Source organism: Bos javanicus, chromosome 5, assembly GCF_032452875.1.
Source record: "Bos javanicus breed banteng chromosome 5, ARS-OSU_banteng_1.0, whole genome shotgun sequence".
In the NCBI taxonomy this organism is placed as follows: Eukaryota; Metazoa; Chordata; class Mammalia; order Artiodactyla; family Bovidae; genus Bos; species Bos javanicus.
In genome coordinates, this window is record NC_083872.1 from 26,109,927 (window position 1) to 26,133,050 (window position 23,124).

General features: G+C 39.0%; 1 protein-coding gene and 1 long non-coding RNA gene across 4 annotated transcripts; one reads left to right on the forward strand and one right to left on the reverse strand.

The window, feature by feature from the left end:
• Positions 1-913: 913 nt before the first annotated feature.
• LOC133247260 (uncharacterized) lies at positions 914-6,303 on the reverse strand. Of its 2 annotated transcripts, XR_009736346.1 has the most exons (3): positions 6,085-6,235; positions 2,134-3,679; positions 914-1,546 (listed from the first exon to the last, which is right to left on the reverse strand). It is a non-coding gene; the product is annotated as an uncharacterized LOC133247260 (long non-coding RNA). The 2 variants fall into 2 exon arrangements; XR_009736345.1 differs by lacking the exon at positions 914-1,546 and having other exon boundaries at positions 3,415-3,679; positions 6,085-6,303.
• Positions 6,304-6,340: 37 nt separating this feature from the next.
• On the forward strand, positions 6,341-22,705 carry GTSF1 (gametocyte specific factor 1). 2 transcript variants are annotated; one of them, XM_061415798.1, is made up of 9 exons: positions 6,341-6,430; positions 8,255-8,300; positions 14,232-14,332; positions 16,095-16,221; positions 16,654-16,737; positions 17,477-17,540; positions 18,774-18,868; positions 20,315-20,347; positions 22,606-22,705. In XM_061415798.1, exons 2-8 carry the CDS (start codon positions 8,285-8,287, stop codon positions 20,329-20,331), a joined length of 504 nt encoding a protein of 167 aa, XP_061271782.1. In that variant the 5' UTR covers positions 6,341-6,430; positions 8,255-8,284; the 3' UTR covers positions 20,332-20,347; positions 22,606-22,705. The 2 variants fall into 2 exon arrangements, with proteins under 2 accessions (XP_061271782.1, XP_061271783.1); XM_061415799.1 differs by lacking the exon at positions 6,341-6,430 and adding an exon at positions 7,250-7,305.
• Positions 22,706-23,124: the final 419 nt, after the last annotated feature.

Below are 23,124 nucleotides of genomic sequence, written 5' to 3' on the forward strand. Positions count from 1 at the left end.
CAGAGACGCCATCCACCCATCTTGTCCTCTGTCGTCCCCTTCTCCTCCTGCCTTCAATCTTTCCCAGCATCAGGGTCTTTTCTGAGTCGGCTCTTCACATCAGGTGGTCTCAACTGGGGGACCACACAATTTTTCCTCCAAAATAGTATACTCTTGAAATTAAAAGAGGGAACAATAATTCTCCTGAGATAACAACCAGACAAATCAAGTCGACTACACTAATCTAAAAAGATAAAACATCACTTATTAGGCAGTTGTGTCATTCAAAACATGGGTGCCAGATCTACTCAAATCTCACATTTAAGAAGTTTGAGCCACTTGGAAGAAGGTACAATATAAGCTGATAAATACATCACATGTTTGGCTTCTAACATAACATTTGGTCAAACCAAAAAAACCAAACTAAATTAAGAAAAAATACTTTAAAAAAAGCAAAGTTTTAAAAATAATTGCCTCAAAGCTTGCCTAGATTCCCCAAAGTCTTAACTATTCTCTCAAGCTCCCCTAACAGGTGGCTTACATCTCCATTTAACCTCCTTTCATTCTGATTTATTACTATTAAGCTATAATATGCTTTAGGAGAGGGATGATCTGACTATGCACTAGTCATATGCCCACACAAAATCAAAGGTGATGAATGTGGAGAATCTATACTTTATACGCATGGTGGAATAAAGAGATTCAATACTCTGGGCCAAATATTTATACTGAATAAATCAACTTTTCAAAAAACTTGGTAATCAGGTTCACTCATCTTCACAGAAAAGTCCCATCAAGTCAATTTAAATTATGTTTATGTAACAGCAAGAAGACTTTCTGGCTATAAAGTTTCTTCCCTAAAATCTGGTTTTAGGGTTTCTACTCTTACATTCACAGCATGAACTATGGGGAAAAAACTGTTAAGGCCCATTACTCATGTCCTAGATAAGTACCAAAACATATCTCCTTGGTTCCACATCTTTATTCTTTTGTTGGCCCATTCTTTATGGGCCTTTTTGTTCAGACTTTCCAAGCAGCTGTGTTATAAAAGAGGGAAAGAAAAGAATCTCAAACATTTTAGTCTCTTCTTCCCACGTAGTCTCTTACCAGATGGATGATGTCTTACAGGTGCTGCAGGCCCTGACAAAGTATACCTGTGCTCTCAAGTCAAATAATCAAGTATCTACTAAGTTTGGGACACTATGTTAGGAATTACAGTGGCCATGAGGGAACAAGGTTGAGAACTATAGTTAATATATGGCAACGGTTCTCAATCTTCAAAATCAAAATCAATTGGAGGGCTTTCCTTTTTATTTATTTACTTTTAATTGGAGGATAATTGCTTCACAATTATCCTTGTGTTAGGTTCTGCCATGCTGCTGCTGTTCAGTCGAGTCTTGACTCTCTTGTGACCCCAGTCCATGGCTCTGTGACCCTGCCAGGCTCTTCTGTCCATGGAATCTTTCAAGCAAGAATACTGGAGTGAGTTGCCACTTCCTTCTTCAGGGATCTTCCTGACCCAGGGTATCTCCTGCATTAACAAGTGGATTCTTCCCCACTGTGCCACCTGGGGAGCCATACATCAACAATAATCAGCCATAAATATACATATGTCCCCTCCCTCTCAACCTCTTGGCGGGCTTATTAAAACAAAGATTGTAGGGCACCTCACCCCTAAGCTTCTGATTCAGTAAGTAGGTCTGTAGTAAAGCCCAAGAATTTGCGTTTTTCTCAAGTTCCTAAGTGATGCTAATCATGCTGGTCTAGAGACCACACTCTGAGAACAACTGGTATGACACAGTTTAAGTGCTGGGAGGAAAGCAGGGAATAAGAAAACATTAGCGCTTAATTCCAGGCAGAGGTTAGGAGAAGGCTTCAAAGAGAAAATGACCCTCAGTTTTAAGCATTGGACATTCCTTAAAATAACATCAGAAGAATAGTAGAATTGGAATTATAGAACTGTTCCACTCAAGACTAGCCCTTTACACAATTTTTAGAAGGTGAAATTTCTTCAGCATAATTTTGCCCTTCTACCATCTTTTCAACAATCTTTTCTTTTAAGAGGTTTCCATTTTCTTGCCTACCTATTCATTACACAGTAACAAATTCATCGCCAAAAGCAATGCTAACAACAGTTTGCAAACTTTGACTTACAATTTACATCTCAGATGCCAGCATCAGAAAAGGCATAACGGGCTACTGTTGCTGAAAGAAAAAAAGTGAAGTTGCTCAGTCGTGTCCCATTCTTTGCAACCCCATGGACTGAAGCCTGCCAAGCTCCTCCATCCATGGAATTTTCCAGGCAAGGATACTGGAGTGGATTGCCATTTCCTTCTCCAGGAGATCTTCTTGACCCAGAGATCAAACCTAGGTCTCCTGCACTGCAGGCAGACTCGACAATCTGAACCACCAGGGAAGCACTGTTGCTGACTCCTAGTGAAAGAAATTATTTAGAAGTCAAAGAAAAAAAACAGAAAACAGACTACTCAGCAACTATTACAGCAATGTGGATTACACAATTATATAATATTTATGTATTAGGACACAGAATGAATTTAAAGACCAAAAAAAGTCGCGACTGGTTTTTCATTTATCCTGTATCATCCTGTATTTGCAGACAGGGGTGTTAGCTATTCTTTGCAAACTCTCATTAATGACTTTTTTAAACATAAATATATTTTCAATGGTTCCCTAGTGAGAACACCTCGCCCTGTTACTTTGCCTGAAAAATTGTAACCAGTCCCAACTTTTCATTCTCAACAGCAATACTTCCCAAAATCTACCCTCACTAATAATAACATCTATTATGTTCCCCCAAAGATCTTTTTGAAATATTTTACAACTGCACTTCTTCAATAATTTTCCTATTCTAAGTTATACACTTTACAACCAATCAGAAATCATTATTAGATGAGAGAAATAAGACTTAGTGGATAAAACCTAAGCCCAAAACAAAGAAATTTAATGTTTTAGCTTTCTGATGGGCAAAAGTTTAAGTTTTATCAGGCTTTATGAAAACTGAAAATCTCTAAAGAATCTTAAGGAATAACTGGGACTCCAATCCTAAAAGCTGAGAAAAACTCATCTTTGAACAAAGTTGGTTTTTTTTTTAATCATTGGCATACAGATCTGTCTACTCATTAGTTCAGAGTCTTTATTTTTAACTAATAACTCTAAAAATATAATTTATAATTTAGGGTTAAATGCAAGCATATTCAGAGATAGAACCAGCATGGATCAGATTCAGTTTAGGGTATTAATCCCAGCTAGCCCTCAGAATGACCCTGTGTAAATGCCTTAGGCTCTCTCTCTCTTTTTTTTTTCTTCCTTTTCAAATATATTCAACCTGGCTGGAAAATCAGTCTGAAAGAAAACTCAGCAGGGATCTCAGATAAAGCAGGAACTTTCTGGGTTGGAAAGGAATGAAAAAAAGCATTTAAGAAGAGAAAGACATGGGGTGCATTTTTATTTTAATATCTCCACCACTGAAAGACATGTTTGGTTCTTTAGTTTGTTTAAAAGTTGGTGGGCTCATTCACTGGTGCTAAATGGAACAGCTTTATCAGTTGAGGATCCTGTCACCTTGACAAGGTATTACTGAATGCAGTGAAGTCTGACTTTGGATTCTGGTTTGGTACCCACTCCTCGTCCTCTCAAGCTCTTAGCTCTTCCTTCTCCAGAAATTTCAACCTGCAGGTATCTGAATGAAAAGAACAGATGTGTCACAGTAACAGGGTCAACAATTTCATCAGATTACTGAAGTTTAAACCCTGAAAAATCACATTTCACTTTAAATCACACTGGCCCTGCTAATTCTGCATGAATGATTTGGTAAATCCAGAGGTTTAGGATTTCGTAGATTATTTAAGATATCCCTAACAATCTGAAACTGATTTGCAAAACAACAGCTTTTCTAAAATTGTTTGTGCTGAACTTGTAATGAAGCTTTCATTCTCAGCAATCATCTTTCAAGAAGCACTTTAACAGCTTGCCCCCTCTTTCATAGAAATCATCCAGGCCACCCAGGTGAAAGAATAGCTTTTGTAAATTCAAAACAGTGCCTATCTCAGTGGTTCTAAATCCTGACTGCACATTAGAATCATCTGGGTAGCTTTTAAAACTAACCCTTTCTGATTAATTTGCCTGGGAAGGAGACATGACATGATATGTTTTAAATCTCCTCAAATGGTTCTGAAGTGCAGACACAATTAAGAAGTCTTGGGTCCTGCTTCCACAAATACTTTTATTTTTAGGGTCTTAACATGAACCAAAGGCTGTGAAGCATACTCTCTTCAGCTCAAGGAATGATAACTTTAAAAATTTAAAAAACAGGACTTCCCTGGAGGTCCAGTGGTTAAGACTTTCAGCTTCAAATGCATGGGGCACAGGACCTATCCCTGGTCAGGGAACTAAGATACCACAAAGCAAGCAGCATGGCCAAAAATAAAAATCCGATAATGTTTACATATTATTCATGTAAAAACATCACATGACCCTTTTCACTAAGGCCACATTTAGTTTATGCTGTTAGAATAAGTTCTCCTAAATAACATTTAGACTACATAAACCACTGAAATGGCCTAAAACCCCCAATACTTCAACACCCAAACTGACCATCCAGTCTGCCTCCTACTCTGAACAATACAAAAATTTGTCGTATCACGCCTTTTACTTCTTGCTTTTAAAAAAATATTATTACCAGATCTACCTGTAGTATCAATTCCTTCCCTTTTTTGTCTACAAATGCCACAAGTCCTTTTTCTCAAAGTTCTCCCCAGGTCACTTTGGGCCCCAGTGTTTTTCTTCTAATCTTTCACCCACTCTGGGGCCTGTTTTCCTAACAACTTTAACACAAGAACCACCAATTACACTTTTTTTTTTTCTTCTTGGTATCAGGGTTTCCAGAACAAAGGCTCACAATATATGTTTCATTTTCTACTATCAATTTATAACTTTCTGGCCCCTTCTATCTCCAGCTCTCTCCTCAAAAATCTCCTTTAATGGAGATGACTAGGGCATGCTGCTGCTGCTGCTGCTAAATCGTTTCAGTCGTGTCCGACTCTGGGCGAGCCCATAGACGGCAGCCCATCAGGCTCCAAAGTCCCTGGGATTCTCCAGGCAAGAACACTGGAGTGGGTTGCCATTTCCTTCTCCAATGCATGAAAGTGAAAAGGGAAAGTGAAGTTGCTCAGTCATGTCCAACTCTTCTCGACCCCATGGACTGCAGCATACCAGGCTCCTCTGTCCATGGGATTTTCCAGGCAAGAGTACTGGAGTGGGGTGCCATCACCTTCTCCGGACTAGGGCATACATCCTACCAAACATTCTCCGATAAACCATTATCGATTTTTGAATTTTGAAACTCTACCTACATGGCATGCTAAACAAAAACTAGATTCCTGTCCTTAGTGGTTGGTTTTGGGGGGAACTGGGGGGTGGGAGGAGGGGACCTCTTCTGTTTATCTCTTTTTCAATTTTCGTCTTCCCTCCCCTCAAAAACCTAAATTATCTTTCTCTTGCATCCATGAAATTAAAAGACGCTTACTCCTTGGAAGGAAAGTTATGACCAACTTAGCATATTAAAAAGCAGAGACATTACTTTGCCAACAAAGGTCCGTCTAGTCAAGGCTATGGTTTTTCCAGTGGTCATGTAGGGATGTGAGAGTTGGACTGTGAAGAAAGCTGAGCACTGAAGAATTGATGCTTTTGAACTGTGGTGTTGAAGAAGACTCTTGAGAGTCCCTTGAACTGCAAGGAGATTCAACCAATCCATTCTAAAGGAGATCAGTCCTGGGTGTTCATTTGGAAGGACTGATGCTAAAGCTGAAACTCCAATACTTTGGCTACTTCATGTGAAGAGTTGACTCATTGGAAAAGACCCTGATGCTGGGAGCGACTTGGGGCAAGAGGAGAAGGGGACGACAGAGGATGAGATGGCTGGATGGCATCACCGACTTGTTGGACGTTGAGTTTGAGTGAACTCCGGGAGTTGGTGATGGATAGGGAGGCCTGGCGTGCTGCGATTCATGGGGTCGCCAAGAGTCAGACAAGACTGAGCTACTGAACTGAACTGGACAACTTGCACTAACATGGCTTCCTTCTCACCAGCATCAGTTGACCTCTAAGGTGTCCCATCCCCTCCTCGAGCGCTATGTCTCAGCGCTCATTCTAGTTTCTAAGATGGCCCCCACAGAGGCCGGGAAGGCAGCGCAAGTTTCAGGCACGCAAAGCCACTGTCATTCCAGGTGCCGGAGGACCACCTCCCGAGAGGAGGATGGGCGGAAACCAAGAAGGGAGTGCCAAGAAGGCAGTCATCCGAGCGGCCCGCACCCCCTGCGTCACAGGAAGTGGGGGCCCCACCCACTAACGTCAGAGGCCGGAAGGGAGCGTTGCTGGGGCACGGGTGTGAGCGAAGGCGACCGTGGGGCGAGGAGAGCGTGTCTCCGCCGAGGTAGGAAAGAAGCCCAGGTCCTGGCTTGGGGACCTCCAAAAATCTCACCGTTAGTGGACTAGGATACTTTGACCTTCTAGTATATTCCCTCTTCTGCCCGCCTTGTGGGTCCTCAGCAAAGGTGTTTAGGCAACCGGTGGGTCTGCCACTGCTTCGTCCCGTCGAGGGCCTCCCTAGCTCCTTAGTCTTAGTTTTTTAAGTTAGGCACCTTCCCCACCTTCTTCTATTTAGCCCCATTTTTAAATAGACTCTTGACTTTTGTTTAAAGGAGGAAAAATGTTGGTTTTACTGAGACCCCAGCTCGGTTACGTGTAACCCGTTGCTTCAGGCTACAACCAGCTCCCAGGCTTGACTGCTGAGTGCGCATTTCACCGCGGTCTAGTACTAGGAAAAACGTGAAAAGTTGGTAACAGTTTGATAGTGATAGGACACTTACATGGACAAGGCTGAATGATGAGGCTGTAGTTTCCAGTGCCCTTAATCTACTGTAATTTAGTCTTTTTGCCCCCAGAGGATAGGGGGGCTTCCTGCAAGTTGCTGAATCTGGCACTGATTGTGCCTTTAAATGCCTTAAAATCAAGGAACATAGTGTTTGGCTCTTCCAGTTCTCTTTTTATTTTTGTTGAAAAAGTATAGAGTAACTATAACATATCAAAAGGAAGGTCAAAATTTCTTAACTCAGACATGAAAATTATTTTTTCATGGCAGTTTCACCAGTGATTGTCATTTACAAATAGGCTCTGCAGCAAATTACTAAACAAGTTCCAGCTGATCACTTGTATTTCCTATCATAGGTTCCAAGACTGCTTATGTCATAGAATGGGGGGAAGGGGTGTGGAATTGTATGAGGAGAGCTGGCTCTAGGGGCAATAACTGTAAATCTAGCCAGTTTTAAGTTTACTATGGGGATGGTTTTATATAAATTTAGTCTTTTTTGTAATGATAAGTTTGTTTAATCACAGAGCTCAATAGGGGAGAGTCAGGTGGAAGAGGGTTCAAACTAAAAATTGTCTTTTAATCTTCCATATTTCTGTTACAGACTTATTCTTTTATGATTCTGCAGCTATAAAATGGACAGTTCTTGAGTACTGACATTCAGAAATGTTTCCTCAGTGCACAGAGGAAATGAGTATTACCTTGAGAAATTTAAATAACCAGATCTGTCTGGTTTAGCGTGGAGGCGGGGGAGGAAATAAAGCATCACTGGGAAAAGTGTGATACTTCCTAATCATGTTTAAGAAAAATCATAGAAATAGTAAACTGGCGTGTCTCTGGGCATACTGAATGGATTGACTGTACAGTCTGACATAGGCTTCCAGCGTTCCCAAGTCCTCAGGGGCAGGGGGAAGCAAGACTGGCAGCCCGATCATCCTGTATTTTTAAGGACTTGAGAACTTTAAAATAGTACCCTATTCCTTTGTTTATCCTGCAGTTTAAATAACATTCTTGTGGGCTTGACTTGCCCCTTCTAATGTTAAATAGCATCAAACCCTAAAGGATGGTAAAGTGATAAGGTGTTGTAATGGCACTTAGAATTGACTGACATCCTCTCACCTGAATACAGTTTTAGTAGTAGTCATGTTTGGTTTTTCTTAACTGTGAGCCCTAGAATCTATTCTAAGAGTGTGAGTTAGGCAGTGATAAAATGGTTCAAAGTAGTGAAGAATGCATTAAAGGGGAAAAACTAATAGGAAGAGGGAGATGCTATAAGGGTTTTTTATATTAAACTTGGGTGACTTCAGTTCTAGTTTGATTCCACTTCTTAGGGCTTCTTTTGATATGTTTTATTTCTGATTTCCTGATCCAGTTTTTTCTTTCCCCCAGCACTTTGGATTTGGCTCCTTAATTCCCAACATGGAAGAAACTTACAGTAAGTACTTCTTGTTGCTTTTAGAAAATAAGTTAAGTTACTTACATGTAACTTTCTGACAAGACTTTTAATGTGTTGAGAAAGATTCACTTTTTCGCTAAACTGCTGGGAAGAAAAAGTGAGACTGTTTAGTAATGCAGAGAAATGTCCAAATTTGAAATAGGACCCTTGAAATTAAAAAGTATGAGAAGTCATCAAGCTTTGAGAAAGCTCCGGTTGGGACACCTATGTTAAACTATATTTTTATTTATTAAGTGAATAATTTTCATTCTTTAGAACTTCAGTTTCTCCTGTTAGTGACACAGGGATGGTAACCCCTGGTTTCTGTTTTTTGGGGATAATATGGTATACCTCATATTGATGTGCATTGAGTTTTTAGGATTAAAGAAATCCTAGGGAGGATTCATCATAACAAATAGATTTAACAAACTCAACTTACATTAAAGCTACCTGTGTTCTCTTTATATATCTGTAAAAAGGTGTCCCTAATTGATTATGTAGTGTAAGAATAGTTGAAGATAGACCAGAAAGACCATCCATGAATTAATTATCCTGCCTATGTAGAAGAGCATTAATCACAGAAGAAAACTGATTAGTTGTTACTAGCCAGTGTAACTTATTCAAAGCCTCTGTTATTTTATTGCATAATAAACTAGTGAATTAGTTGGAGAAGGCAATGGCACCCCACTCCAGTACTCTTGCCTGGAAAATCCCATGGACGGAGGAGCCTGGAAGGCTGCAGTCCATGAGGTCGCTAGGAGTCAGACACGACTGAGCGACTTCACTTTCACCTTTCACTTTCATGCATTGGAGAAGGAAATGGCAACCCACTCCAGTATTCTTGCCTGGAGAATCCCAGGGACGGGGGAGCCTGGTGGGCTGCTGTCTATGGGGTTGCACAGAGTCAGACACGACTGAAGCAGCTTAGCAGCAGTAGCAGGGAGGATTCTTATTTCTCTAGTGATCCAGGAATCTCAATGGCCCAGAAAATCAAATGGGAGCTGGGAGAGCTAGGATCATACAAGAGTAGAACAAGAGAGGCCTGAAAAACCATTTCATTCAACACTAGAATTTTACAACAGAAAACGGAGCCTAGGTTAACTAATTTACCCCATGGTTACGTTGTTGGGGACAGAGTCAGAACCAGAGCCTTGTATGTTGTTTATATGTAGTGCCCTACTTGATACCTCTAGGCACTATGGTTTCTAGACCCTGACCAAGTTTGAGGAACATCTCAGTGGATGAAACTTGTCAACAAGGCTGCCTTTGTTTCTTACCTTGCTATCTTGTTCAGAATCTCTTAAGTTCTAACTGAAAGATATTTTAGTTCCATTCTGCCTTCAAGGAAGAGTCCAATAGAACCTTTATCACCAACAGGTAGAAATTACATGGAAACAGTCTTTATTAAATATCTACTATAGCATGCCGAAGAATCACCTGGGATACTTGTTAAGACACAGGTTTCTGGAGCCCTCCCCCCAAATTTTTGATTCAGAAGGTCTGGGACTCAAGAATTTGCATTTCTAACACGCTCCCAGGTGGTAATGCTAATGAGGACCATACTTTGAGAATAATGGATCTAGAAGTCTGATTCTCCTTGATCTTCCTTAGGGCTCCCTGCTTCACTTCCTTAATTTTTCTAAAAATATGTTAATTAAAATCTGAGATTTCTGTGTGAGATAGATACAAGAGATTTATATTTATTCTTGGAAGCTTACTACTCTGTTAAATTAGAAAGCATCATCTCCCTTTATGTCTCGTATTCTTTACTTTTTCCAGTGGTGATTTTTTTCTTAGAAAAATATCACTTGGTTCTTGTAATTACTGCTACATAGCACAGACTTTTTTAATCAGTAGATGTTTGTTAAAGAAAGAAGGAAATGGTTAATTTTGCTGTTTCTTTAAAATTTTTAAGTTTGTGGTTAAGTAAATTTAGTAAAATATATTGGCTTGTAAAGACTCAACTCTTAAGCATAGCATTTTTTTCTGTTTATCTGTGTCTTGGTAAAGTTTCACTGTTTTTAAGATTTAAAAAAAAAAGAACCTGGCAGTATGTTAGAAATGCATAATCTCAGGCCTCATCTCAAACGTGCTGAATCAGAATCTAAAGTCCTCAAGTGATTTAACACCAGGAATCAAGTTAAAGTGAGAAATACTGTTTAGAATGTACTTGACCTTTTCCCCCAACTGATCTAAAACTCTCTAATCTGCCAGATTCCTGAGGCTCTCCAGCTTCTGTCTTCAGGCAGTACCTCTTAGCTGATGATACTCTTGTCAGGTCTGGTTCCTCATTTCCGTGAAGTTTCCTCCATTTCTCACCATGGGTTCTGGACCCTATCCAAGTGTGAGGAATATCTGAGTCTGTGCTTTTGGAGGAAGCTTGTCCATGAGGCCTACTTTGTTTTCCGAATTAAATTATATTCCCAAAAAGTCACTCAAGATTTTTGCTGATCTCTAACAATCTAGAGAGGTGGGATGGGGTGGGAGGTGAGAGGGAGGGGAACATATGTATACCTATGGCTGATTCGTGTTGATGTATGGCAGAAACCAACACAATATTGTAAAGCAATTATCTCCAATTAAAAAGAAATTAAAAATTGTTTTAATGTTAAAAAACAGGTAAACCAATTTAAGGGACATTCTAAAAAATTTTTTTGCTGAGGAGTTCAATATTATTTGTTACAACTTTAATTTCATATACTACTTTGTGCAGTACTCCTAGGTATCTGCCCAAGGAAAATACTCATACAGTACACAGATAAGTATATATTAGGTTGCTAGCCACAGCATTTATGTAATAGTAAAAACTAGAAACAACGTAAATGTATCAGTAAGGGAACTGAGTAAGAATCTGTGCTACATCCATACACAGCAGGGAAAGGTTTCTTACATTTCACTGATACAGAAGGAGCTGTTAAGTTTGTTTGTTTGTTTTTTAAAGAAAAGCAAATAAAATAGTTACAGGAAATCCTGTCACATGCTACACTCTGAGGACATTGTGGTAATTTAATTAATCACAAAAAGTTAGAACTGCACATGGAACAACAGACTGGTTCCAAATAGGAAAAGGAGTCCGTCAAGGCTGTATATTGTCACCCTGCTTATTTAACTTCTATGCAGAGTACATCATGAGAAACGCTGGGCTGGAAGAAGCCCAAGCTAGAATCAAGATAGCCAGGAGAAATATCAATAACCTCAGATATGCAGATGACACCACCCTTATGGCAGAAAGTGAAGAGGAACTCACAAGCCTCTTGATGAAAGTGAAAGAGGAGAGTGAAAAAGTTGGCTTAAATCTCAACATTCAGAAAACTAAGATCATGGCATCTGGTCCCATCACTTCATGGCAAATAGATGGGGAAGCAGTGTCAGACTTTATTTTGGGGGGCTCCAAAATCACTGCAGATGGTGATTGCAGCTATGAAATTAAAAAACACTTACTCTTTGGAAGGAAAGTTATGACCAACCTAGATAGCATATTAAAAAGCAGAGACATTACTTTGCTAACAAAGGTCCGTCTAGTCAAGGCTATAGTTTTTCCAGTGGTCATGCATGGATGTGAGAGTTGGACTGTGAAGAAAGCTGAGCGCCGAAGAATTGATGCTTTTGAACTGTGGTGTTGGAGAAGACTCTTGAGAGTCCCTTGGACTGCAAGGAGATCAGTCCTGGGTGTTCTTTTGAAGGACTGATGCTAAAGCTGAAACTCCAATACTTTGGCCACCTCATGCGAAGAGTTGACTCATTGGAAAAGACTCTGATGCTGGGAGGGATTGGGGGCAGGATAAGGGGACGACAGAGGATGAGATGGCTGGATGACATCACCGACTCGATGGACATGAGTTTGAGTGAACTCCAGGAGTTGGTGATGGATGGACAGGGAGGCCTGGCGTGTTGCAGTTAATGGGGTCGCAAAGAGTTGGACACGACTGAGCAACTAAACTGAACTGAATCGCAAAAAGACCACATGCCATGTGATTTCACTTATATGAAATATCTAGAATAGTCAAACTCATAGAAACAAAAAGTAGAATAATGGCTGCCAGAGGTTTCAGGGAGGAGGCAATGGGAGTTATTTAATGGGTATAGAGTTTGTTTTGCAAGGTGAAAATTTCTAGAGGTTGTCTAGATTCACAACAACGTGAATATAATTAACACCAATAAACTGTACACTTTTAAATAGTTAATGTGATGAATTTTGTTATTTATATTATTACCATTAAAAATTTTAAATTAAACATAAAATTGAAAAATGTTTAATCTTTAAATAAAAGACCCGTTTAGAGCAGACCTTAGTTATCAGAGACCAAAAAGTAAAGCGTTTTAGTAGGAAGCTATCATTATTAACTCTGATGTATGCCACTGTATGGGCAGTAAAATGTGTATGAATCATAAAGTATGTCCAGTCTGTCAGCTCCTGACACGGCCTATCATTTGCTTGTGATAAAATGGATTAAATGGAGGAAAACTAACAAGAATTTCATCTGTATACTCTTCCTGTGTATCCTGAAGCTTCAGAAATGTGAAAGGATCTCTGCTCAGGATGAGCCTGGTTGGCATAATAAGCCTGCTTGTCCTTTAAGACTTTTCATTCCTGTTCATTCTGTCCTTCAAGTCACCTTTCTGACTCATTTGCATCACGATCATGGTTAGCAATTTATCCCATGTTTACCACTCTTCCAGGGACACTGTTTCAGTTCCCCTGGCTTCTGATTTTCATAGCAGTCTCTTGGTTTATAAGCTTCTTATCAAATGTGAATTGTTTATCTTATTTCACTTTTATTATTGCCTTCAGTGGTGGCAACAGCATTTTATTAGATTGCCTCTTGTCCTCATAATATATTCAAAATGTACTTAACTGTTTAACTTCTCTCCTTTAACCAAGATTCTTAAAATTTGGGGCTCAGCCTGGACATTTTGCAGAACCTAAGATTAGTTTTACATGTTATGAGAAACTTCTCTAGAGTCTATTAAACTATTGAAATGGAGCCTGAAAGTATAGTCTTCTAAGGGTACTTTTAAATTGCACAATATAGGTTAGGGGTTGGCTTTCTCACAGTAGCCTCATATATGTGCAGTTGTCTCAAACTTAGGAGGTTCTATTTTTGCAGATTATTCTTTCTACTTTTTATCTGGCCAGTTTCATGATCATCAGATTAAAGAATTCTGTAGGGGGTTTTTTCTCATTATGTTCCAAAATATGAAATTTTGGAACCTTTACCAATTTGGTAAAGGTATTGGTCTCATTTGAGAGGTAACTAGATTCACTGACTAGGAGCTATTTCGAGAAGTACATTAAATCAGGCAGACAAAAAAATAAATCTATGAACGAGTATTTCCTAAGCTTCCATAGAACATATAACTGATATAGAGCAGTGCTTACCAACTTTTTTCATGTCATGACAAACTAGTAAATAGGGATGCTGGTGTAGGGGGTTAACTACCCTCAGCTTGCCCTAAGACTAGTTGGGGACTAGGGGGCACATGTGCGGTGGACCCCCACATCAGTATATCAATACATTGTCCATTCCAACCTTCAGTATACTGCCTGGGAAGTTTTGGTTGAACTAGCTAGAGAAAAGAATGACCCTGAATTAGCACTTTCAGAAAAGGAAAAGACGTATCGTTTAATTTTTTGTTATAATAAGGATTACCAACAATAAAAACAACAGTATTTATGTACAACCAAATGTGAACTTTGACCCCACCCCATGAATGCTGGTTTTGCTGGACTTAATGAAGATTCAGTAACACAGTTTTATCTTAGGTTTTCAGATGTTTTTAGTCACCCTTTAAAAAAAATCTTTCAAGTTGTTGTTAGGCTGTCTTGTTCAGTTCTTAACAGATGCTGTTGAAAAATCCATGTGCCAAGGATGCTGAAATGTTGCAAGGGCCTGTTAAGCTTTATACTTAGCCTGTTTTTCTGTCTTTCAGTCGATACTCTGGACCCTGAAAAGCTGTTACAATGCCCCTATGATAAAAACCACCAGATCAGGGCCTGCAGGTTTCCTTATCATCTTATCAAGTGCAGAAAGGTATGATATTATTTTCTCAATTTGCCCGGTGATGGCCTCCTGAGTTCTTTTAAAAAACCAAATTTTATAAATATCAAATAATTTTAGCATATATGTTTTAATTAAATGCCAGAATTGCTTTGGGTTAAATGCCAACATTTATAGAAAAGAATTTCTTTATTTCTTGGGTATGTAACTTTTTTCTCATTTTGGTTTTTCCCCCAACTAGTGACACAGCACCCTTAAACAGTTTCTCTCCAGTCTTCTCACCCTCTGTGAAACAGGAAACACTAATTTTTACTAGTGATAAGAAATCATTCTTGCCTTGTAAATTTGATGTACTTATTGTCCTGATAAGGATTGAGTACTGTAATATACTTATTTCTGATTTTTTTGTTTGTTTGTTTAGAATTGTTAGAGAAGTTGAACAACTAGAGGTTAACCCAAGAAAAGATTATTCATAAAAATAACTATTTCTCCAAGTTTCAACAGTAAGCATCTTTAGGGGGAGGGGGGAAAAAAAAGCTCAAAGAGTTTTTTCCCTCTGGTCACCTTTTGTAGATTTAGTTGATGTAAGCTAATTTAATACTGATACATTAATTGAGACAGTTTGAAAGGGTGGTTAGAATAGAAAGGTCAGATACAGAGGCCAGAGTTCTGCCAGGATTTATGCTTGGAAAACAACTTAGGTATTTAATCCAAACCTGCATACAGTTCACATATGCATTAATATTCTTCAAGGGATGTTTCTCTTGCAGTCCTGGAGACGTGATTATAATGCCATTGTTGATTATTTCTCAGCTCCTTTCAGTGTCTAGAGCAAGAATTCCTTAAGGTTGAACCTAGACATTACAGACCAGCAGATACCACCACAACTTCCTCCTGTAGGCTCTCAGACATGTCCCAAGGAGAAAGGTTGGGAAAGGGAGCCATCATCATAACTCCCCTCTCCTAATGCTCTTAATCTTCAGCCACAAAACCTTTGCATTAGAATGCCCACTATCCCTTTAAAAAATCATGGAGATACCTGCCCTCACAATTTTCTCCATCTTCTATTTTTTTGCACCCTTCTCCCCACTTTACATTATTTTTACTTTTTTGAGTATCATTTGTGATATATCTTTTGCTTCTCCTAATTTCTTAATTGCTGGTAAATTTAACATAGCATTTGGGTTATATTAAACACTTTGTTTTGTTTTCTTGTTTTGTATTAAAATAAGGAACTTGGTCAACAGAGTTCTCTATCATCTGGACTTTTCCTTAGTGAAATAGCTGAAATAAAGGACAAATTGTTCAGAGCCTCATTTCAGGCATCGTTACTTTAAAGAAGTGTTCCTGTGTTAATCTGAAAAATCACTGGGTTTGCCTCTTCTGCAGCTCCCTTCCCACAGCTATTTTCCTGCACTCTTGTACTGCAGCAGCAGGGGCGCTACTGCAATGCAGACAAAGTGTGTTTTAGTGTTGCTGTTCGTCCTGAATATCAGCTTTCAAAGACATCCAGAGAGCTGTGCCTTACAGGCTGTGCCACCGGACTCGCATGACCCTGAGAAGTAAACAGGGAGAATATATGATTCAAATACCCAATCTTAAATTCACTGTTTACTTCCTTATAAACCATTTTAACCCCAATATCTGTGTTGTCAGTCTTTATAATCATAACAAAGAGGTAATGTCTCTGTGATCTGTATAGGTGATAAATAATTCTCTCTTAATGTTCTGCCGAGTGTACCTATCACAGTTCCACCACAAGTTTATTGACAAACCACTTTAATTTTTTCCCCAGAATCATCCTGATGTCGCAAACAAACTGGCAACTTGTCCCTTCAATGCTCGCCATCAGGTTCCTCGGGCTGAAATCAGTCATCATATCTCAAGCTGTGATGACAAAAGCTGTATTGAGCAGGATGTAGGTAAGACTGACTAGCTAAGATGTTTCAGTACTGGAGGTTAGCTCTGTCAAATTTATATGATGCTACATTGTCACCTTGATTTTTGGCTTTCATCATTTCAGAAAAACAATACCTTTCTGCCTTTGAGATTTTTAATCTTAGCAGCAAAAGATTGTCAGGTGCCATACTTCTTTTTCTTCTGAACAACCTGATTGATTTTACTAATAATTCGTTTAAAAATAAAAATTCTTTTATTACCGTAAATACAGCAAACATCTTTGTTTCTGCTTCTCTTTCTTGTCTTCTGTCGGAAAGGAGATAAGACCTGTTTAGCTTTCATCCTATCCATTTTTCAGAAACAAAGGCCCTGCAACCTTTTAAGCCACTAACTCCTTTAAATATAATAACTTGGCAGTGTCCCCTTCTTAAGTCAGAATCTCTGTTGTCTTGCAGTCAACCAAACCAGGAGCCTTGGACAAGAGACTATGGCTGAGAGCACGTGGCGGTGCCCTCCTTGTGATGAAGACTGGGACAAAGGTGAGGGGCCTCCACGTCTCTTTCTCCACAGTGCCAAACTCTGGAGTCGTTTGCTCTAGACAGAAGGAAGGGTCTCCTTTTTTATGAACATACCATGTTGTTCAGAATGCCTTATTATTCTTACTGAGCCCCAGTACAAAGACAGTTGTATCTCTGTGCAGACACACGGAACAGCCTTTCCCACTTGATTGGAAAAGAACACTACTTTACATATGTTTTTTTCATAAATTGTGTTATACCATCTGTGTTTGGTTGTTACTAGTCATGTTTATTCGGAGAAGGCAATGGCACCCCACTCCAGTACTCTTGCCTGGAAAATCCCATGGACGGAGGAGCCTGGTGGGCTGCAGTCCATGGGGTCGATAAAAGTTGGACACAACTGAGCGACTTCACTTTCCCTTTTCACTTTCATGCATTGGAGAAGGAAATGGCAACCCACTCCAGTGTTCTTGCCTGGAGAATCCCAGGGACGGGGGAGCCTGGTGGGCTGCCATCTATGGGGTCGCACAGAGTCGGATACGACTGAAGCGACTTAGCAGCAGGCACGTTTATTATTATTTATGTCGCTTGTGTTTCTATCCTTCAGTTAAATTCTTGCTACTGTGTCACTTAGGGTACTTGACCAGTTTTTACTTGCTTCTCTGAACTTGTTTATTATTTCTCATCTCACAAATTCGACAAGCATGAATTGGTGTTTTACCTAGTAGCACCACAAACTGTGTTTTGTTTCCTTTGGCAGATTTGTGGGAACAGACCAGCACCCCATTTGTCTGGGGCACAGCCAACTACTGTGGCAACAATAGGTAAATGAAAAGATCTCATTCCCACCACTTCCTCCCAGAATCAAAGTGCTCTGTTACCAACAGAAGGCTCCAGAGCATGTATTGACCTCTTTCCTCAATGATGTTACTTGGTGGTAATTTGTCTAGATATAGTTTTGGTGGTTTTTTTTCTATTTATTCCTTGAGTCATAAAAAGGTCACATGCTTTGCATTAATTCCTGTGGGAACACAAAAATACTAGCTTGTAGTCTAGCACAGGAGACAGTGGCGCCAGCCATTCTTATGTCTTAAGAGTTTTTGCTAAGTTCATGTTATTTTAATGCTTTGAAAAACTTATGTAGCTGTACTATATGTGTTATTTTTGCTCTGGATAACTAGTGTCTAAGGAAAAAGTAATCTTAAAAGTTTCTGATTTGAGATTGGACAATCCATAATACCAAGTATGTATGGAAAAAACTCATCTCCTTCCCCACTGATTTTGTATCTAATTTAAATCTCTAAGATTTTTCATTACCACTTGATCTTCAAACCTTTTAGGATCATGTTCCGAATTCCCTGGCAGTCCAGTAGTTAGAATGCCACACTTTCACTACCAAGGGTGCAGGTTCCATCCCTGGCTGGGGAACTAAGATCCCATAAGCCATATAGTGTGGCCAACAAGAAAAAAAAAGATCATATTTCAAACCCAAATGAGAGCATTTCCAGATTAGAAAATGAAAATATTAGATAGTAGACTTCATTTTATCCTCAAATAGAATATTTAACCAATTTTTATTTTTTAGCTCCTAAAGTCAGTTATTATTATAAGTGTACAGTTAATTGTAGTTTATGTGTACACTGAGATAGAAAAACTTAAAGATGAATTCCATTGGTACAATTTTAATTTTATCTCAATTCTGTGAGATTTGTTGCCTTTAGTTTGGTCGTCTTGGCATTTTTTATCTCTTATGTATATTGAGTGAGTTGATGAGCCTGTCATACAATTGAACAGTAGATGGCATTGCTGTTTATCTCAATTTCTAGAAAATGAAAATGGTTAAACCCATCTTAATGCCTGTACAGAACAGTGAGCTATCCAGAGAAGTGGTAATCATTCTAATTGCAAGAATGTTTTGATGGAAATGTGTTTACGTTTCAGAATGTAGGTGGTTGTTTTTCCCCAAATTACAAAAAACACATTTTGATTGTCTTATGTTTGCCTGCCTAAAGAATGCAAATATGCCAGCATACTCAAATTCATCTCTCTTTTTGCAGCCCTGCAAGCAACATAGTTATGGAACATAAGAGTAACCTGGCTTCAGGCATGCGTGTTCCCAAGTCTCTTCCATATGTTCTGCCATGGAAAAACAGTAAGTGAAATAGTGGCAAAATGTTCTTGCTATGTGTTGTACTAAATAAATACAGTTGGTCTTAATTATTCAAGGACATGTTCAGTCTGAATACCGAATGCCTTGCACCCGTATGGCCCTGAGAGTGAGTACCTCCCCAGATTTTGCATCTTAAGCACATCACTCATCTCACCCTGGTCCTAACCCTGGTTAGTAACAGGCAAGTACAGGATCACAGAAGCCTAAAGAATATTTTCAAGACAGGGTGATGGAGAAAGAAAGGGCAACCCACTCCAGTATTCTTGCCTGGGAAATCCCATGAACAGAGGAGCCTGGGGTCACAGAGAGTCAGACACATCTTAGCAACTGAGCACGCGTGCATACTAGTTGAGCTTCCCGACAGAAAGCTCTATGCTGTGTGCTCTCATCAGTATTCTTATCTGCTCTTCAAAACTATAAACAAGGAACGTTTTGTTAAAATTTTTTAATTATAAAATACATACTAATTGCACAAAAAATTGTTTGCTTTGCTGGTAGTTGGCAGATCTGGACCCTGAATGAGTCTCTTAACTCCCAAGACCAGACCAGAATTATCCCCACGTTTCCTTTTCCTGCCTTTTCAGTTCTCTTTGTTTCCTGCCCACTCCCACCTCTCTTATACCATTTCTCTACCCCCATCTCAAGCCTTTGGTTTCAGCTATGAATAAATGCCTTCTTCAATTGTGAATTACTGATGGCTTAAAAAATTACATTTTTGCAAATAAAACTCAAACCGAGAAAGAAAAAACAAGGCTGACCACTGACATCGGATTCCATGGATAAATTTGGGACCAATAAAAAGACTATTTTAACTAGGAGGAAATCATCCCTGATTTTTTAAAGCATAATATCAATAGGGAATTGGGATTAGAAATTGGATTGCAAGGGCCTGAAAGGTAATGGGTAGAGACAAAATGAAAGTAATGTTATAAGAACCAGCATAAGAATGGTATTCAGATGTCTTCCCAAGGCCTCGGAGACAATGCTGAGTAAACAGGTCTGAAATTCATGTCATACCACCCTAGTAAAGAAATTCCCATATATTGGTACACCCAACACACTGTCATTTTTATTTAATATAAACTTCCTTTTCCTGATGTTGCCCCCAAATTCAGATGTCCTTGATTTCAGTCTTTGTTGTTGTTTGAGCTAATTTTTAGGTGGCTACAGGATTCCCTTTAAAACATTTCCCTTTGGATAGTTGCATTTCCCCCAATATGAGATTACCTAATCATATGCCATAAGGCTTGATAGGTGGAAGACTATTTTCTTTATCCGTGCTGAAACCCAGTCACTAATTTTAAATTCTACTTTATTATATAATTCCATATACCCCAGGAATAAATCATTTGTGTTTAGTAAGACTAGGGGGTGGAGTGAATTTCAATTGACATGGTGTATTTATTTTGAAATATTTCTACTCCATAGATGGAAATGCACAGTAACTGAATATTTCGTCAAGTAAGTGTTTCAGTTTTATTTCATAATTTTTTCAGATGGTAGCAAGATTTAACTGGACATAAAGCAGTTTGGGTCCAATTTTCTTTTAGATTATGGTACCAAATTAAAGCTCTGTGTGTGCCTTTCGTTTTTTAAGTATATAGCCTCTGTTATGGCTTTACATGCTAATGAATAAACATTTACTAGTTAAATTAGAATTCTGTTACATGCCAAGTTGCTCTCCCTAACGTTAGTGCACATTGCCTTTTTCTTTTTTTTTTTTAATCAAAGTTGCATTCTACATCTATCATGCCTTTTTAATGGGCTGAGATTAATCAGACAGCTGTGCTTCACTGCTTTGCAATTCTTTCCCTGTGCAGTACAATTTAATACTCATCAAAAAATTCATACTTTTTAACTAGCATTTTAAAGTTTTGGGTCTCCAAAAGTCGCTAGATCTTATTGCACTGTAGATCTTATCTGAATATTTGATTTAGCAGAACCTCACAAAATCTATATAAAGAGACCAAAATCTTTTAGTTTTCATAGATGAAGCCCATCTTTGAGATACCCTATGTACCCACAGCAGAGCCAGGTTTGATGCTTCAAACGGCTGCCTTGGCTGAGGTTGACCAGCCACATGGCTTCTGGCAAAAGAGGAATATTGTTGGGCCGGGAATGGGATGATAATCCCCACTGTCATGAGATGGTAGGCCTTCAGTGAATATTTATTGAATGAATGAGTAATTGGCTTGTTGCCTTGTAGTCCATTCACTTTTTCTGAACAGTGAAGCAGATGGATCTTCTGCGAGCTAGGGTTTGTTTTGTACCAAAACTGATGTTTCTTCTGTTGAGAAACAAAAGATATTCTAAAAGCAAACACCCCTTAGCTGAGAACAATAATATTTATCAGTTGCTTCTAGGGACGGGCCATTTTTCTTGGTAGGTTCTGACATCAAATTATTAAATATATCTGGAAGCCAGAAAATTGGATTTGGTCCCAGAAGGGAAAGACACAACTGCAGTGGAGTGCATCAGAAAAGCACACACAGACCTGGGTAAATGAAGAACTCTGAATCCTTCTCTGGCACACTGCTCAAAGTGTTTGGTGTTCATCCAGTATGGATAGCTACCTATCCAGTGGCTACTCTATGGTGAAAGCCTAGGAGAAACTTCTTGTCACTTAGGACTAAACACTTTTCTGCTTTGGAAAAGTGATAAACTCATTACACACTGATAATTTTTCTGTACGTGTTACCACAGAGGAATAAGGGGGAAAATTTAGGTAAGAATCCTTAAATAGCCACAGATCTTCTTATCCTCTTAGTTAAAAATAAAGCACCATTTTTTGAACACCTGTTGTTGCAGAATTCTCTTCTTTGGGTAGATACACACACACACACTACACACACACACACTACACACACACACACACACACACACACACTACTACACACACACACACACACACTACTACACACACACACACACACACACGGAAGGCATGACTTATTCCCTTAAGGAACTTAAAGAGTAAGCAGAAAATTTTTTTTATTGCACATACATGAAAAGGGTTTGTTCACCTTGCACTTAAATGCTTTATCCCATTTATGTTTTCATCAACAATATTTTACCAGATAAGTGCCTCAGAAGCAGGTATACCGTGTTCATTTTTGTTCCCCTATTATGCATTGTGAGCTTCCCTGATAGCTCAGCTGGTCCTGGGTCGGGAAGATCCCCTGGAGAAGGGCACGGCTACCCACTCCAATATTCTGGCCTGGAGAATTCCATGGACTACATAGTCCATGGGTTTGCAAAGAGTCGGGCAGAACTGAGTGACTTTACTTTCAATGTGCATCGTAATAGCTCAAAAAATATTATTAAATTAATGAGTAGATAGGGTATATGAAAAGAGAAAAAAATAAGTTAATTGGAATTAGTCCAGAATTGTCTGGAGAAGTCAGTTGCCTGGATGGTAAATTCTGATTTTCTCTTCACCCATGGTAACTATCAAGGACTGTATATTGATCTCTGTGTAGAATGTTTTTAAAACAATTAACAAAAAAAAAAACAATTAACAAGTTTCTGTGTGATTAGTAATACTAAAGAGCTAAGGGTCAGAAGGTACCTGGTGTTCTGCCCTTAACAACAACAGATTCTTCCAGCAGACCAAGAGACTGTAATTGGGCTATAGTTGTGTGGCCTGTTGTCAGATGTGGTTGGTGCTTTTGTCATTGAAAGGAACTAAGAACTCTTATTTTTTTCTTGTTTCCTTACAGATGCCAGACCCTGGAAGACTTTTCTTCCTGCTACAGTGTGTTCTTCATTTTTTTTCTCCTAATCTAATTATAGAAAGATAAACTGTCTGTGACTTGCAAACTGACAAGTACCTTTTTTTTCCCCTCCCTGCCGTGAGTCCTTACTCATTTGATACAAGAAAAAACCCTCATGCTCAGAAGAAATGTTTCAAGTAAACCATCATTGTAGACAGCTTGATAATTTGGTTAAGTGCCTGCAGCCCCAAGATCAGAATTCATATCCCATTCTGCATTAATGAAACAGAATCATCTAAAGTTAAAGGATCCAGCTAAAGCAGGCAAGAAATTTGGATTGGAAAAAGTAACTGTGTTTGTGTTCTCTGACTCACATGAACCAAATTCCTTCTAGCATTTATAGGAATGGACCTTTTCTGATTAGTGCATCTGTTTACTGAGTCTTTGATGTTGATAGCATTTATATATAGAAATATACCCCATTCTTATTTAGAATCCTTAGGACATCTTGTTCCCTAAACTTTT